This window comes from Macaca nemestrina, chromosome 3, assembly GCF_043159975.1.
Source record: "Macaca nemestrina isolate mMacNem1 chromosome 3, mMacNem.hap1, whole genome shotgun sequence".
Classification (NCBI taxonomy): domain Eukaryota; kingdom Metazoa; phylum Chordata; class Mammalia; order Primates; family Cercopithecidae; genus Macaca; species Macaca nemestrina.
The window spans coordinates 136,002,075-136,020,385 of NC_092127.1; the positions used below are offsets into that span (position 1 = coordinate 136,002,075).

At 36.5% G+C, this 18,311-nt stretch overlaps 1 protein-coding gene across 3 annotated transcripts in view; it reads left to right on the forward strand.

The window, feature by feature from the left end:
* The window catches only part of LOC105477309 (uncharacterized), a 58,202-nt gene that overhangs the window by 17,766 nt on the left and 22,125 nt on the right, over positions 1 to 18,311 (forward strand). The window contains exons 4-7 of one of the 3 annotated variants that reach the window (XR_011621222.1): positions 3,473 to 6,714; positions 8,050 to 8,184; positions 9,066 to 9,249; positions 9,658 to 10,471. Coding sequence is in view for 1 of the 3 variants with exons in the window: in XM_071093501.1 (XP_070949602.1) it covers positions 3,473 to 3,543 (71 nt within the window). In the remaining 2 variants the exon portion in view is untranslated. Of the gene's footprint in view, positions 1 to 3,472; positions 6,715 to 8,049; positions 8,185 to 9,065; positions 9,250 to 9,657; positions 10,472 to 11,264; positions 11,345 to 13,006; positions 13,130 to 18,311 lie in introns of those variants that run through there. The other 2 variants (XR_011621221.1, XM_071093501.1) reach the window with 2 other exon arrangements.

Sequence of the window (18,311 nt, forward strand, 5' to 3'; positions counted from 1 at the left end):
TAACAAAGTAATAGAAGAAGTAACAGAGCAAGTTTGTTTGCCAGCTAAAGCTAAAGCAGCAAAGGAGGAAGAGGTTCATCCCTACTCTTCTGCACACCCTCATTATTTTGGGGAAAAAAAAAAAAAAAGAGTGGCCTGATCCTCCAGATCTTTCTTTTCTGGAGGACACTGGGTGAAAAGTAGTTGCCCCAGTGACTGTTTGAGCAGCACCTTGAGTGACTGCTCTCAGTTCTATTCAGGCAGGAATTCAGCAAGCTTGAAGAAAGGGTGATTTAGAGGCTTGGCATTTCCCTGTTAGAATACATCCTATAGATCAATGGGGAAATATTATAGCTACATTTGAGTCTTTTCCTCTTAAATTACTCAAAGAATTTAAACAAGCTATTAATCAATATGGACCAGGTTCTCCTTTTGTCATGGGCTGTTAAAGAATGTTGCTGTTTCCAGTTGGATGATTCCTACTGACTGGGATGCTCTTACTCGAGCTTGTCTAACTCCTGCTCAGTTCTTACAATTTAAAACTTGGTGGGCAGATGAAGCTTCCATTCAGGCTTCTCACAACGCCCAGGCCTAACTTCAAATTAATGTAACTGCAGACCAGCTTTTGGGGGTCGGCAGCTGGGCTGGTTTAGATGCACAAGTAGTCATGCAGGATGATGCCATAGAACAGCTTAGAGGAGTGTGCATTAGAGCTTGGGAAAAAATCACTTCAGGTGGAGAACAATACCCTTCCCTTAGTGCTGTAAAACAGGGGTGAAGAGAACCATACATGGATTTTATAGCTCGATTACAGGAGTCTCTTAAAAAGATGATTGCAGATTCAGCTGCTTAGGATGTAGTGTTGCACTTATTAGCTTTCAACAATGCTAATCCAGATTGCCAAACTGCTCTGCTGCCTATTAGAGGGAAAGCACATTTAGTTGATTATATCAAGGCCTGTGACGGTATCGGAGGTAATCTGCGTAAGGCTACTCTGCTAGCCCAAGCAATGGCAGGACTGAGAGTGGATAAAGGAAATCCTCCATTTCCTGGAACTTGTTATAACTGTGGGAAGCATGGTCATACTTAAAAAGAATACAGAAAAAACCAGCGAGTCTGGCTGCCAGATAGGGCAAAAAAGAAAACTGCTGAGCCTGAAATATGTCCAAAATATAAAAAAGGAAAGCATTGGGCTAATCAGTGTCACTCTAAGTTTGATGAAGTTGGGAACCTGATTTCAGGAAATGTCACAAGGGGCCCATCTCAGGCCCTGTTCCAAACCAGAGCATTTCCGGCTCAAGCCATTCCCTCAGCCCTGAACAAGACAGATGTCCCCCGCCACAGCCAGTAGTGCCACAGTAGATTTGTGCTGCACAAAAGCTGTGAGCCTGCGGCATGGGGAACCCCCGCAAAAGGTCCCAACAGGAGTCTGTGGACCCTTCCAGCGGGGACAATAGGATTACTTCTAGGAAGGTCTAATTTAAATTTAAAAGGGTGCAAGTACAAACAGGAGTCATTGATTCAGATTACAGTGGGGAAATTCAAATTGTTGTATCCACTTCTGTTCCCTGGAAAGGAGAGCCAGTAGAGCATATAGCACAGCTCCTGATTGTGCCATATATGGAAATGGGGAAAAGTGAAATTAAACGAACAGGAGGATTTGGAAGCACAAATAAACAAGGCAAAGCAGCTTATTGGGTGAATCAAATTACTGATAAACATCCTACCTGTGAAATAACTATTCAGGGAAAGAAATTTAAAGGTTTGGTAGACACAGGAGTGGACATTTCAATCATTTCTCTACAGTACTGGCCGTCCATGTGGCCAATTCAACCCACTAAATTTAACATAGTTGGAGTTGGTAAAGCCCCTGGAGTATGTCAAAGTAGTTGTATTTTGCATTGTGGAGGGCCTGATAGACAACCTGGGACTATTCAACCAATTGTAACTTCTGTACCTGTAAATTTATGGGGAAGAGATTTATTACAATGGGGAGCACAAGTTCTAATTCCAGAACAATTATGTAGCCCTCAAAGTCAACATATATTGCATGAAATGGGTTATGTCCCTGGTTTGGGACTGGGATAAAATTTGCAGGGTTTGAAGGAACCACTGGAAGAGGAAAGACATAGTTCCTGCCAAGATTTAGGATATCATTTTTGATGGCAGCCATTGTTAAGCCTCCAGAACCTATACCTTTAAAATGGTTAACAGATAAGCCAATTTGGATAGAGCAATGGTAGTTAAGTAAACAGAAACTAGAGGCTTTAGAGGAATTACTTACTGAACAATTAGAAAACGGACACATAGCTCCAACATTTTCCCTTTGGAATTCTCTAGTTTTCGTAATGAAGAAAAAATAAGGTAAACGGAGAATGTTGACAGATCTTAGAGTCATTAATTCGGTTATACAACCTATGGGAGCATTATAGCCAGGATTGCCTTCTCTTGCTGTGATTCCAAAAAATTGGCCTTTAATAGATTTAAAAGACTGTTTCTTTACTATCCCCTTAATTGAGCAAGACTGTGCATGGTTTGTATTTATAATTCCTGCAGTAAACAACCTGCAGCCTGCTAAGCGTTTTCATTGAAAAGTATTGCCACAAGGCATGTTAAACAGTCCAACAATTTGCCAGACTTATGTAGGGCAAGCAATTGAACCTACTTGTAAAAAAATTTCACAGTGTTACATTACTTATATGGATGATATAGTTTGTGTTGCCCCCATTTGAAAACTGTTACTCCAATGTTATGATCACTTGCAAAATTTGATTTCTCATGCTGGTTTAATAATAGCTTCAGACAAAATTCAGAATACTACTCTTTAATACTACTTTGGGACCTTAGTAAATGACATTACCATTGTGCCACAGAAAGCAACCATACACTGGGATCAATTGAAAACATTAAATGACTTTTAAAAATTACTAGGGGACATTAATTGGATATGACCTGCTCTAGGCATTCCTACCTATGCCAGGAGTAATCTATTTTCTATCCTTAGAGGAGATCCTAGTCTCATTAGCCCTTGGCAATTAACGAAAGAAGCTGAGGCAGAGTTACAGCTGATTGAAAAGCAAGTCCATAAAGCTCAAATAAACAGAATAGATACAGAGAAGACTCTAGATTTGCTAATTTTTCCAACTCAGCATTCACCTACTTGTGTTATTGTTCAAGAGCAAGATCTTGTAGAGCAGCTTTTTCTTCTACATACTAATTCACAGACTCTAACTCCTTATTTGGATCAAATTGCTACTATGATAGGTAATGGGATAACTCGGATTGTTAAATTACATGGATATGATTCTGAAAAAATTATTGTCCCTCTCACAAAGGCACAAATACAGCACGCTTTTATAAATAGTCTTACTATTTATATAAATGTGTGCAAAGACAGAAGCAGAACAACTGGTTTGGTGGAGAGCTCTGATAACAAAAATCGGGAAATAGGTAAAAATATCTTTGGTTAGAGGTTATGCTTGTGTTTCTCCAGGACCAAATCAGCAGCCTGTTTGGATACCATCAAGACACCTGAAACCTTATCATAAGCCAGATGCTGAGTAAGAGATTCCTGAAGGATACTGAAGACCCCCCGGTCGCAGCCATGTCGAGACTGACACTGAGGAGGACCCCAGCTGTCACGAGCAACACCTGTCAAACACAGACACCCACTTGGGGACAGATCAAGAAGCTGTCACAGATGGCGGAAGAAAGCCTGAGGAAAGTGGGACAACCAGTCACAATGAGTAATTTAATGGTAGCTATGATAGTGGTGATCACCATTGCCATGAGTGTTCCTTCAACAAGGGCTGACACAGAGAACAATTATACTTATTGGGCATATTTATCAATTTTGGCTGGCAATAATGCCTGGATATAATCACTCTATGACACAGTTACATATGCTTTCTAGTCTCAGTATTTACCATAATAAATCTACTCCTGTAATTGAGGCATACCACCCTCGAAAACCTATTTGTAAACAAAATTGAACCTGGTCAGAAAAAAATGAATGTTCTTGTTTAGGAAAATTGCATTGCAGAACAGACAGAGGTGCTGCACAGTGATTCCTATGGAATCATTATTAATTGGTCCCCTAAGGGGATGTTTAGCTTGAATTACACCTCTTGGTCTGCGTGCCACGGCTACACTATGTTCAGCTGGTCTGAACAAAGTGGTCAGATAGTAGAAATGATAAGAAATATGGCAAGAGTTCCTATTATCTGGAACCATGGCAGTATAGTGGCACCTCAACCTCAAGTGATATGGCCTGCTGTAGGAGCTAAACATAAGGATTTGTGGAAATTATTAATAGGTCTTAATAAGATCAATATTTGGGAAAGAATGAAAAAGCCTCTAGAAGGACATTCTACAAACTTGTCTTTGGATAGTGCAAAATTAAAAGAACAAATATTTAAAGCATCCCAGGCACACCTGACCTTAATGCTAGGAACTGGAGTACTTGAAGGAGCTGCAGACAGATTAGCAGCTAGTAACCCATTAAAATGGATAAGAACACTTGGAAGCTCTGTGATTTCAATGATGATTGTGCTTTTAATCTGTGTTGTTTGTCTTTGTAAAGAGTGCAGATGCAGATCCCGACTCCTGGGAGAAGTAGCTCACCATGACAAAGCTGCCTTTGCTTTTATCACCTTGCAAAACAAAGAAGGGGTATATGTTGGAAACAGGCCCCCAAATCTGGACGTAAACAGGCCCCAAAACTGGCCATAAACAAAATCTCTGCAGCACTGTGACATGTTCATGATGGCCATGATGCCCACACTGAAGGTTGTGGTTTTACCGGAATGAGGGCAAGGAACACCTGGCCCACCCAGGGTGGAAAACCACTTAAAGGCATTCCTGAACCACAAACAATAGCATGAGTGATCTGTGCCTTAAGGACATGCTCCTGCTGCAGATAACTAGCCAGAGCCCATCCATTTGGGCCCATCCCTTTGTTTCCTGTAAGAGATACTTTTAGTTAATCTACAATCTATAGAAACAATGCTTATCCCTGGCTTGCTGTCAAAAATATGTGAGTAAATCTCTGTTCGAGGCTCTCAGCTCTGAAGGCTTTGAGAACCCTGATTTCCCACTCCACATGCTATATTTCTGTGTGTGTGTCTTTAATTCCATAGCGCTGCTGGATTAGAGTCTCCATGACTAAGCTGATCTCAGCACTATTACATAATAGTATTTATTATGCAGTAGTATTGAGTTTGCTACATTTTCTACTCATGACCCTACCTTGGCTTTCTGTCTCACATGTGGAAAAAATCGAGATTCTGTCAGTCATCCATAGGACATGATATGGTCTGGTCTCCTTACCTCTGACTTTGTTTCCTACTACACTCCCCCTTGGTCACCCTGTTTCAGACATACTGACTTCCTCAATGTTGTTCCAATGCATTTGGCATGCTCCTATCGCAGAGCCTTTGCACTCATTCCCTTTGCCTTGAACACTCTTTCCCTACTATCTATGTGGCATCTACCTTGTCTCTTTCAAGTCTGCTCAAATACTGCATTCTCATTGAAATCTATGGCTTATTTAAAATTGCAATGTCTCTGTTGCCTGCACTCCTAATCTCCTTTAACCTGCTCTAACTTTTTTCCATAGTACTATTCACCTTCTAAAATATTGTATAATTGACTTAACTGTTTACATTAATGTTGTCTGTCTACCATGCTAGAATGTAAATTCCATGAAGGTAGGAGCTTGTGTCTTTTCTTAATAGGCAGTCAGTGCTGGTTGTGCATCTCTAATCAGAAAAGCCAAAATCTTATGTGCTCCAAAAGTTTTGAGTGCCACCAACATGATGCTACAAGTGGAAAATTCCATGCCTGACCTCATGTGATTTGTCACAGTCAAAACTTTGTGTAATCACACAATTATTTTTTAAAATTGCATAAAATTACCTTCAAGCTATGTGTATAAGGTGTATATGAAACATAAATGAGTTTCATGTGTAGACTTGGATCCTATTCTCAAGATTTCTCATTATACATATGCATATATTCCAAAATCTGAAAAAATCTGAAGTTTAAAATACTTCTGGTCCCAAGTATTAATATTTCAGATAAGGGATACTCAACTGGTATTATTTGTTGAATGAATGAATAAATAAATAAAGTTGTGAAACGACTTGAGAAAGTTATTTCATTTATGTAGTATCGAGAATTTGTATTTATAGTACTCAGATTAGTAAGACTACATGTGAATACTTGCTCATTTATAGATAAATAACATATACTTTAAAATGATAAAATATGTTTATAAAGTTTGGAATAACATTAAAGGTTACTAAAAATAAATAGGACTATTATTGTGACTTGATTATCACAGTTAGCTCTTACATTATAAGAAAGTCCTTACTGTCCATACATGATTATTAAAACCAAGTTTTTGAAATCTGTTTTTTGTTTTTACAAGGACTCTCTTCTTTAGTTTACCTCCTTATAGCGAGATAGAAGTGCTTGATGTTTTCAGGACTATTTTGCACACCATAAATTTCTCAAACTCTGTTTTGTTTGAGAACCTACATGGTTCTGTGAATTTCATTAAAGCTAAAGTGGTCATTACTTAGAAAAGGAAATTTTAAACTTATTTTGAACCTGTTCTTTGGTTATTGATCTAAGATGTTATTTTAAAAACATTTCTAACATCAGTATGTAAACATATTGTATTTTACAGATTTAGACCCTAATAGAGACACAGATAAAAGCAGTTTTCTATTGGTATATGTTTATTTTATAGATTCAAATTAAAATAATTAATAATATGGTTAATCATGAAGACCAATAAAGTCGTGTGATTGAAATTCATGAATGACAGTTGCAGTGCTTTTCTCAGCCTGCTTCTCAGTTTATGTCTGGAAGGGCTTTGGTTGAAAGACAACAAGAAAAATAGTTGGAATGGTTCTATTAAAAATGACAATAGTTAAAAACAAAACAAAACTGAAGCAACCTGAGAATAACATGATTAATAGGAATAGTAGGATAATTTTATTTCATAACTACCTCACCAACAACATCTAACAACCATTTATATTATTATTATTATTTTTGAGACAGGGTCTTGCTCTATCACCCAGGCTGGAGTACAGTGGCATGATCACTGCTTACTGCAGCCTCAGTCTCACGGGCTCAAGTCATCCTCCCACCTCAACCCCCCAAGTAGCTGAGACTACAGATATGCACCATAATGCCCAGATAATTTCTAATTTTTTTGTAGAGATGGGGTCTCCCCATGTTGCCCAGGCTGGTCTCAAACTCCTGGGCTCAAAATCCTCCCACCTCGGCCTCCCAAAGTGCTGGGATTACAGGCATGAGCCACCACACCCAGCCCATTTATATCATTTATCATAAATATGTCAGACAATAAACAATTCAAATATATAGTAAGTGATAAAACTATGATGGTTTCATGTGCTATTTGTTGGAAGTTCACTTGTCTTTGCACATATGGTTGTTATAATTTGATAAAAGCATGTCCTAGGCAGATATGCTTAAAACTTGATTGACATTTACTAGAGTATGGCACATGCATTTTTCTGAGTACTAATTTATATCTTCCCTTTCCCCAAATCCCTCAACTAGGACTCACAAAATTCTTTTTTTTTTTTTTTTTTTTTTTTTTTTTTTTTTTTTGAGACGGAGTCTCGCTTTGTCACCCAGGCTGCAGTGCAGTGGCCGGATCTCAGCTCACTGCAAGCTCCGCCTCCTGGGTTCACGCCATTCTCCTGCCTCAGCCTCCCGAGTAGCTGGGACTACAGGCGCCCGCCACCTCGCCCGGCTAGTTTTTTGTATTTTTTAGTAGAGACGGGGTTTCACCGTGTTAGCCAGGATGGTCTCTATCTCCTGACGTCGTGATCCACCCGTCTCGGCCTCCCAAAGTGCTGGGATTACAGGCTTGAGCCACCGCGCCCGGCCTACACAAAATTCTTAAACTTGTAACTTGAGGATATTTTTTTTCCCACCCAGTATACTACTACTGGAAAGGGTGAGGGTGAGAGGGTGGTGTGAAAATATGATTTGGATCCATAATTGAGGAGCAAATTTCCCCATCTCTAGGAGGTGAACTACTCATGTCTGGAGAAGAGGGAAGAGTAGGAATGACACAAGTCACCACCTGCCCTTTCCTCACAACCAACCAAAGCAATGACTTCCATCCCCTGATGCAACACTAAGAAGCTGCATGGGACCTGAGTGAGTTTCAGTTTGAAATTGTCTACCCACCTGGGACAGCAGAAGAATAGAACAACTCTTTTATTTAATTATTTAATTTTTTTATTAGGAAAAGGGTACATATTTGGAGAGATTAAGGTAATGAACCCCTATGTACCTAGAACAAATATTTTAAATATAATTGTACATAGTTGGATATGCTCAGTTCAAAATTTTAGAAAAACACATTTTATAACGTTCAACTTTCCTAAGCACCGACATTTTCAAGAAATTCAAATGTATGTATAGATATTTTCCTAGATTTATTAAAAACTGAGCTTCCTTGGCCATAGAAGTTAATGTTTTCATTATCTCTGAAGTCTCCAACTTGGGTATGTATACACACACATGTTTATTATATGTGTATTATAATACATATAATTGAGGTGGAACATACATACGTATTTATACATGTGTATATATATGTATGCATACATGGAGTTTAAGCTATATATACTTTTAAAGAAGTAGAGCAAATCAAATATTTGCAGATATCTGAAGCACCCCAAGGTTCCGCAGAACATAACTTGAAAAACACTATTGTAGGTACTGGGTGCTATGGCGATGAATAAGATATGATGTAGCCTCAGAGAACCACATGATCTCAGAGCCACTGTTCAATAAAATGTACATCAATGTAGCTCATTGGCTAGTTTCCAACTAGAATAAAAATTGTTGCTTGTGCAAGCAGTAAATTTTCTTTTGTTTTTCCTCAATTTCTTTAACATCATTTCTATCACTCTTCAGTGCTTGTAGAATGAAAAATATCATGTGCAATGATTGAGATTTAATGTTGAATTTTAAAAGTGCAAAGATAGAAGTAATTTGTGAAGGATGATGCTGAAGTTTCTTATTCTATTCAGTCACTGTAACCAGTGTGATTCAAGATTGGTTGATGTATGGACCATGGCCAGCAGCAGCTTTTTTCAAAAGTAGAAGACCAGAAATTTTCATCCCTGTCAATTATATAAGAAGGAATCTAAAATATGTGATTTTGGACACCATCTTTCCTAATATAAGACATACTTTCCTAGGACTCATACAATGGTAAAATAAAACTTACCAGTTCTTAGATTCACAAAAACTACTTTATGTCTTAAATATTTGTTCAGTTTTAATTTCAATTATATTTGAATGAATAATACATTAACATGATTTGTATTATTCAACGAAAGGTATATATTCCATAGTCATCCATCTCTCCTTCCAGGAGTTAACCAGTATTATATTTTCTTGTGCATACTTCCAGGTACCTTTTTTTAAAAAATTGGGAACCAGTCAATATTTATATGTCCTTCCCAACATGCCTTCTTTTTGCTTTTTTACCTAAGTGGTAGTGTACTATATACTCTGTTCTGTATTTTGCTTTTTTTTTTTTTCCTGAACAATATATCTTAGAGACTATTTCACATGAATTTATAAGGAGTATTCTCTCTTTTTTTTTTTTTCCTACAGGGCATAGTATTACATTGAATTGATATATTGTGAATGACATTTAGATGATTGAAAGATCATTTTAAAATCAGGAACAGGTAATTCTCAGTGTGGAATGTAGTAAGAATACAAAAAAGAAAAAAAAATACTAAGAGATGTCTCATTATCCCGCTGATGATTTTAGGCATAGGAAAGATTGAAATCTACTCCCCTAGAACAATAGGGGGATCAAATATGTGATCACATTCATCTGGTGGGTACAAAATGGCAAATAAATACTGGTTATTTTCCATTGGTACTCCCTGCCTGCCTGGCTAGATATTTTAAAATCCCACTGAATATCAAACTTAGAATTAAATAGGTCAGTGAGAGGAATTCTCTTCATGCAAGTGAGGAAAACACGCATATTAAAAAAGGGAAAGTTAGTAACTTTTGTAGTTTGTCTGGAAGTAAATGCCAGAGGTCTGCTTGAAATAAAGGAAATGTGGCAACTTTGTTGAAAGTACATGAAAATACCGGGACCAAGAGGGGAAAAGGCCGAAGGAAGGCATGCCTGTTTCAGATGAGTTCTTCATGAGCCCTTAAACTTGGTTATATGTGACCTCTACTCCCTGTGGTTAGAATTTCATGGCCAGAGTCAACAAGCTGTGGATGAGATTGTTAAACTTTTGTAGTAGAGCAGAGTAGACAAACATGCCTGGGTGAGTTCTCTGGGATAAGACACGTTGTGACGATTCTAGATGATTTTTCCATGTGACATTGGACTTAGTGATTAAACTGTTGCCAAAGAGACTGTTACCTCCTCATAGGTTGGGCCGCTGTGCCTGAGACCTGTCCAGAACACTATGTTCTTGTCAGAAGGCAGTCCAAGAAGGACAGTATGAGGGTCAAAATGAGAGTGACTCTGTAGGACTTCTTTTATTTTTTGATTTGGAGCTTACCTAAAGAGAAGTGATTAGCATTTAGCTTCTCCAAACTGCCAAGTATGTAAAGTTCTAAGTTTTACTGCTGTGGAGTACTTTCTTGTCTTTTTCCCAGTATTCTTGAATTTAATTTTATTATTCCATAGGATTCTATAGTGTACTATCCATACAGCATACTATCCTGTGTGGATATCTCAAATCTTGTGTGGTTAAACATGCAAAAATTCAACCTTCTGTATCTAATATAACATTCTATGAGGACCATACTTGGCTATACTCAGATATACTAGCAGATGAATTTACCAAATAGGGTTATCCTACCCCCACTTCAGACCCATAAGCTGGCATATGAGTTTAGTGCACAGGCCTCTCGTTCATTCAGTAAGATGTGATTATAAATTTTCAAGACACGATGCTATAGATCCTAAAAGAACTCTCTCATTACCATGCAATTGTTTGTTTCTGCTCCACAGGGGCCACTGCATAATACTGATGATGGGTACTTTGTGAGGGAGTCTTCCTAAGAGTTCCAAATGGGGAGCAGTACAAAGCTGTTTTTGGTTTTCTCCTCAACCTATCTGATTTTCCATCTTACATCTTATTTATCTGTTTGGGGATAATAGATCTCAGAGTGACATTAGCAATGTATTCATTCTATTGTCATTCCTTTTGATTTTCTCTTTTGCTTCTTCTATTCTTCCTCAGGAAAGGCTCTACCATTTTATTCCTGGAAAGAACTGAATGGCCTCATTCTCATTCAGAGTTCTATCTGATTTATAAGGTCTGTAAAAAAAAAAAAAAAAAAAAAAAAAAAAAAGACACTTTAGGTTGAGACCATTTAAATTATGCTTTGATATGTAGATGAACAAGATTACGGAGTAAAACCTTTCAGCAAAAATTTATCAAGATTATTGTGTCACTTGAAAATTTGATAATGTTAGATGAATATTAACATTTCTTTCTCTTTGCATTTCTGCTATACCAATTTTATTCCTCCCCAAAGGATTGAATAGGGAGAAGATCATATACAAGGAATCAAAACAGAAAAAAAAATTTTTAATTATTCTTGTTAAATATATATATGTTTTAATGTTCATGTCTATTTATCTGCCTTTGCCTTCCTGCCTTCAGTAAATTGGCTTTCTTTCCTATCATTTACTTCTTTTGTATCATACTACTCTTCACCCAGTCTTTATGGATATTACTTCTTTTATCTCATCTAACTCATGCCATCTCTACATTCCTCATGTCATCGTATCTATTCCCTTTTCCCATTAGCATGATTGAATCCTCACTCTTCTCATCCCAAGCCTATTTCTTATCTATTTTATATGTCTCCTTGCCGTAAGCAAAACCTGACTCTTCTGTTCATTACTGAGCACTTATTAAACATCAATTATGTATAATCATCTCCTTTTGGAACCTTGTATTCCACCAATCTGCTGACTTTTCACTTCCTTAAAAGAGCCTGTCATGCAAGTTGATCGAGTGATTCAGATTACGAAAGACTCTCATTTCTAGGCTGCTTCCCTTTCTGTATTGAGCACAGGGTCCAGAACTTTATTAGAGTTTGGATTTTATTTTATATGCAATGGAGAACCATTATGAATTTTTGAGTGGAATGTGGGTGATGAATGCATATAATATTATAGGAAGATATTCTGGGAGTAACGTACAGAATTGCTTGTTTGAATTACATGTATCCATTAATACATTACCACAGTAAAACAGAAATGAGAAAAAGAGGAGAGAAAATAGACCAAAAGAAAAAAACTAAATGACTTTTTAAAAATATGGGTATAATTAACTTTATTTGCCTATTGATGTTGTATATTGACTGATAGTAATCATTAAAGACAAACTGACATCAAGCTCAATAAATTTAAACTTTTGGCAATTTTCTTCATTTAAACAGTACTACTATATCAACCAAATCAACACCAATTCAACCAACTAAATGATTTCTTGACTGAGTCAACAGGAGACAAAGCAGCCTTTGGGTAAAAGCTAAAAATAAGAGTTGTCAGCAAATAAGAAAGTGAACGGTTGGTTCAAGAAGATAAGGAACTAGAATAATGGAATTTTGTTCAGATCAACATAAAAGAGGCTAATCAAATACCATCAAATGTGTCCTTTCATATGCATGGAACATGTAGCAAATTCAATCCCCTATTGGGATTGAATATGGTGACTTGAAAAGTTTCAGTTTCAGAGCAGTGATGGGGATAGTAATAATGTGGAATGAATTGAAAAAGAAAGTAGTTGTCAAATGGATGTCAGCATCAGATAACTGTGTGTACTGTACCTGTGGATAAGTCAGATTCTTTGTTTAAACCCTCATTAAAGGAAAAAAAGATAACTAAATGCTGTTAGAGTTTAACGTGCTATTTATTTTCTCTTTAGTATTCCTTTTTTAAAGTTTTTTTTTTTTTTCTTTTTTTCTTTAGAGATGGTGTCTCACTCTGTCACCAGGCTGGAATGCAGTGGCATAATCATAGCTCACTGCAGCCTCAGGCTCCTGGGCTCAAGTGATCCTCCTGCCTCAACTTCCTGAGTAGCTGGGACCACAGGTGTGTACCATCATACCCAGCTAATTTTCAAAATTATTATTTTCTGTAGAGATGGGGTCTTGCTATGATGTCCAAGCTTGTCTCAAACTGCTGGGATCAATTGATCCTCCCACCTTGGCCTCTCAAAATGCTAAGATTACAGGTGGGAGCCACTGCATCTGGCCTCTCTTTAGGATTTTTATTCCAAGGTAAATAGTAGTGATCATAGCTCAATAATATTATTAATATTCTGAACATTATCAATGTTTATAGGAAATTAATTCTATTTAATTAACTGATTTAAACTTTCTTTGCCTTAGTTTATTAAGGAGTTACATTTTCGTTACAAAAATATGCCTTTGATATTTTAATGAAATTTAACAGAAAAACAGAATTACACTACCAGAAATTTGTTTAAGTACTCCTCTGCATTTCAATCAAGGATATCATAAAGCAAAAATGAAGTTTTATTATATTTATGATATTATAATAAGATATTTTAACATTAATTTCAAATAGGTGTGACTCAAGGTCATATAGGATCATTCTTTTTAAGAATAAAATAGAAAGATATAAAACATGTCTTTTATATATAAGGTAGGTGAGAAAAAAGATAGAAAATATAAGGTTTTTTAGTCCAGAGATTATTTGGTTTGGTCTGTACTATTCCATTCAATTTTTTACCCGTCAAATTTTCCATTCATGGGACAACACCTATTAAACAGCATTTGTGTATGTCCAAGGGTTTGTTTAACTTAAAGAGATACAAAATATACACGTTTTCCAAACAAAAATGGCTGGTTCAAAGTTCTATGACCAGTGACATGTAAACTGAAGCAATCAGTGCACGTCTGGATGCTCTGTTAAAATTTCAAAGGTTACCATGCGTGGGCTTTAGAATTTGTTTAGAGAAGCAGTGATAACCTTGACTCTCTTTCAGCAGAAGTACAAGTTTATTAATGTAAGACTCAGTACTACTATTCACAGTTTAATCATTTATGTTTTTACCTTAAGGTTCAAGTAGTTACGTATTTCCACTATAGGTTACTTGATTCTTAAAACTAGGTGACTATATTTTCTGTTTGCTTTTACCCCATGCTCCATTATTTTAAGTTGTTCTTTTTGGAGTTTAATTTTAATTAAGCTTATTCAACTCAATGTGAGATGGTCGAATGCAGCTAATAGGATGTTTAACAGTCTCTGTAGAAAGAGGATTGGGCTTGTGACTTGATTGCCAAACTCAAGTTTAGGGTTTTTCTTGTTTAATTTCTTAATTGCTGAAAGAGAAATAGACCTTAATTTTTTACATAAACCAGATACTTCCCTTTGAATTGAAGAAATCTCTTGTGCATTGGTTAAAGAAGTTTAATCTTTCAATGAAAACATATCAAAGATAATTGGTTGAGGTCGAATCTCATCAAAACTCATGTAACAGGTGCTTAATATGCAAGAACATTTACTCAATGAGCACCTCCTACTGCTTATTCAGATTTCCTCTTTCCCATTTTTAGTGTGATACGTTCTCAGTTTTCTTTTAAGGTTTCTAAAAGATAGATCTGTATTTCTACTTTATAATATATATAACCAAACCACAATTGTTACTATCTCTTGATTTAATCATCCTTTTACCTGCCATAAAAATAATTTTGTTTTGTAGATGTTGCTCTGAAAATATTTTGTTTGACATCTATATTTAACATACATATTTACTGGTTATTTTGGCAGAAGTTGGCAAATCTTCCTACTCTTCCATAGGTTATCTATTTTAGATATTTTAAATGAAGACTAGGATAATAGACAGCTAGTAATTCCCAACTCAGAAGAATTAGGTTTTTGTCCTGACTCTGCCACTCACTAGCATTTTAATCTAGGACAAGTTTGTTCTTGTCTCTGGACTTTCCTCATTGCCTTCCAGTGCTGTTAGAAGAATTGTATTTGACATTATACAAGGAATATTGTTGCATTAACATATAGCAATATTATAATCATTGTAAGTTCCTGAAATAAAAGACTCGTGCCTGTTTAATTAAATTATGTGGATCCTATTTTGAGCTAAAAATACTCATGATCTAACAAATGATTTATTTTTTGTTTGTGAGTTTAAATAGCAAGACTTAAAATGTAAAAAATGAAATAATAATCAGTCATGTTTGTAACTAAAGATAATATTGAACAGAATAAAATTAAATAAAATATCAGTTTGTTTCAGATAATTCAGGTAGTGATTTGTCATGTAGAGGATCTAATAATTTGGTTCTGAAGGCAGCAAAATGACCAATAAAATAATAGGGGTAACATTTCTCTTTATTAAGTATATTTATTTTGATTTAGGAAGACAAAGCAGAAGAAAATTGACTGTCTAAAAATGAATTTTATATATTTTATATTATTATTATTATTATTATTATTGCTTGAGACAGGGTCTTGCTCTGTCACCCAGATTGGAGTGCAGTGGCATGATCATGACTCATGGCAGCCTTGATCTCCTGGGTTCAAGTGATCCTCCTGCCTTAAACTCTTGAGTAGCTGGCCCTACAGACACACACCACCACGCTCAGCTAATTTTGTAATTTTTTTTTTTGACTGGCTCTTGCCATGTTATCCCAGCTGGTCATGAACTCCTGAGTTTAAGTTATCCTCCTGCCTCAGCCTCCCAAAGTGCTGGGATTACAGACATGAACCACCGCACCTGGCCATGTTTTTTTTTATATTATTAATTCAGCAAACACTTGTTGAATATCTACTCACTCATTTAAAAAATACTTATTGTATACTCAGTATTCTACCCATTTGGGATACAGTGACAATCAAGACAGGCAAAGTACCAAACCACAAGAAGCCTACAGTCTAGAGTAAGAGGTGTTTTATAATTAAGGGCGGGGAGCTGGATCCATTGAAGGCCTTCAAAAGGTAGGATGAAAATTTAAATAAAATTCAGACTCTAGTAAGAAGACGGGCCAAGAAGTCTGAATTCTTCATTGGACCTCCATTTTCAAGATATAATAGCAAATATTATAATGTTGAACAGAATTTCAGGGTTACAATGTTATTTTTTTCCAAAGATAGGTTACTTTTGATGACATTATCAATTAAATTAGCAATGCCAGGAGTCTTGAGTCACATTTGTTTATAGATCTTTGACAACAACATGTTTGTTCAGCCCTGCCCCATGCTCTTGTTTAATGTGTAGGGAAGCTGGAAGAGTTCTATGAGTCTAACATAATTAGTTGTCCATAATGAATAAACTACATGGACTTTGTGAATCTTATGCATGCAGCAGAGTAGAGTGGTTAAGAGCATGAATTTTAAAGCCAAACTGCCTGGGTTTGCATCCTGACCCTATTCATTATTTACTAGGTGTGCACCCTTGAACAAATTAAACTACTTAGCCTGATCCTTCAGGCTCCTCATCTGCTAAATAAGAATAATAATAGTACCTACCTCGGTTGTGACGATTAAATACATGCATATGTGTAAAGTGTTAGAAATGGGCCTGTTCCATCATAAGTGCTATTTAGGTGTTTCTTTCAGGGACTAAGGCTCATTTTCCTTGCCTTATGTTACCCAGTTTTGACTCTTAGGAACTGGTTAGGTTTTAGAGATGGAGGGAAAAATCCATACTTTACAATAGTTTCAGAGGAATCAAAATTGTGGAAAGCACCTTATAAATCATGTGGTCTAGTCCCTTCATTTTATACATGAGAAAATTGAGATCCAATAAATTGAGTTACATGTCTAACATGAATTTAAATAGTCTCCCATTAGGCAGGTAAATTCAATGTAGCTTAACAGTGTTGGTCACCGTAATTCAGCTGCGATCATGAAATATCCAGATTATTTGAGCCACCTTGGATTATAAAGACCCACTAAATTAAACTGAGATCTACGATCTTCAGTGTACTCAAGGCTACAAATGGGATAAGAAAACTCAAGTAAAATTCAAGCTTCCTGATTTTAATTTATGATCATAATGTACTGTACTGAGGGAAGCACATATAAAAGATACGTGGTAACAGTTGTGTTGTATTAAGGGAGAGCATGTCTATAAAAGTATTTTTTCCTAAGGTTTTATTATCTGTTAGCTCTTTGTTGGTGTCAGCTGAGTTTCTTTTTGATCTCAGACAATGAGTTTACTCTTATGTCACTCTCTTATGTTCAATGACATATCTGTGATGACAGATAACGACCTGTCTTTAAAGATGCATGCACAAGTGTGACTGTATGTTTTGTAAGTAAAGCAGTTATGCAAGAATGTAACTTTTCTTTTTTTTTATTTTTTGAGACAGCTTCTCACTCTGTTGCCTAGGCCGGAGTGCAGTGGTGCAATCTTGGCTCTCAACCTCTGCCTCCTAGGTTCAAGTGAATCTCGTGCCTCAGCCTCCTGAGTATCTGGGATTACAGGCATGTGCTATCACACCCGGTTAATTTTTGTATTTTAATAGAGATGGGTTTCACCATGTTGGCCAGGCTGGTCTCGAACTTCTGATGTCATGTGATCTGCCTGCCTCTGCCTCCCAAAGTGCTGGAATTACAGGAATGAGCCATTGTAGGTTAACAGCAAAATTAAGAGGCAGATACAGGGATTTCCCATATTCCCTAGCCCCTACTCCATTATCAACTCTCCCCACCAGAGTGATACATTTGTTACAATTGATGAACCTGCATTGACACATCCTAATCACCCAGAGTCCGTAGTTTACTTTAATTAGGGTTCCCTCTTGGTATTGTGCATTTTATGTTTTGGGCAAATTTATGACATGCATCACCATTACAGTATCATGCAGAGTAGGTTCACTACCCTAAAAATCCTCTGTGCTCTGCCTCTTTATCCCTCCCTCCCTCCTAACATCTGGCAACTACTGATTTTTTTTTTTTTTTTTTTTGCTGTCTCCATTTTCTAGAATGTCACAGAGTTGGAATTATACAGCACATATGTAGCCTTTTCAAACTAGCTCATTACATTTAGTACTATGCATTTAAGTTTCTTCCATGTCTTTTTATGATTTGCTAACTCATTTCTTTATTATTATTAATAATTTTTCATTGTCTAGATGAACTATAGTTTATCCATTCACCTACATAAGGACAATCTTGCCTCCAGGATTTGGCAATTACGAATAAAGCTGCTATAAATACACATGTGTAGATTTTGGTGTGAACATAGCTTTCGACTCCTTTGGGTAAATAACAAAAAGCATGATTG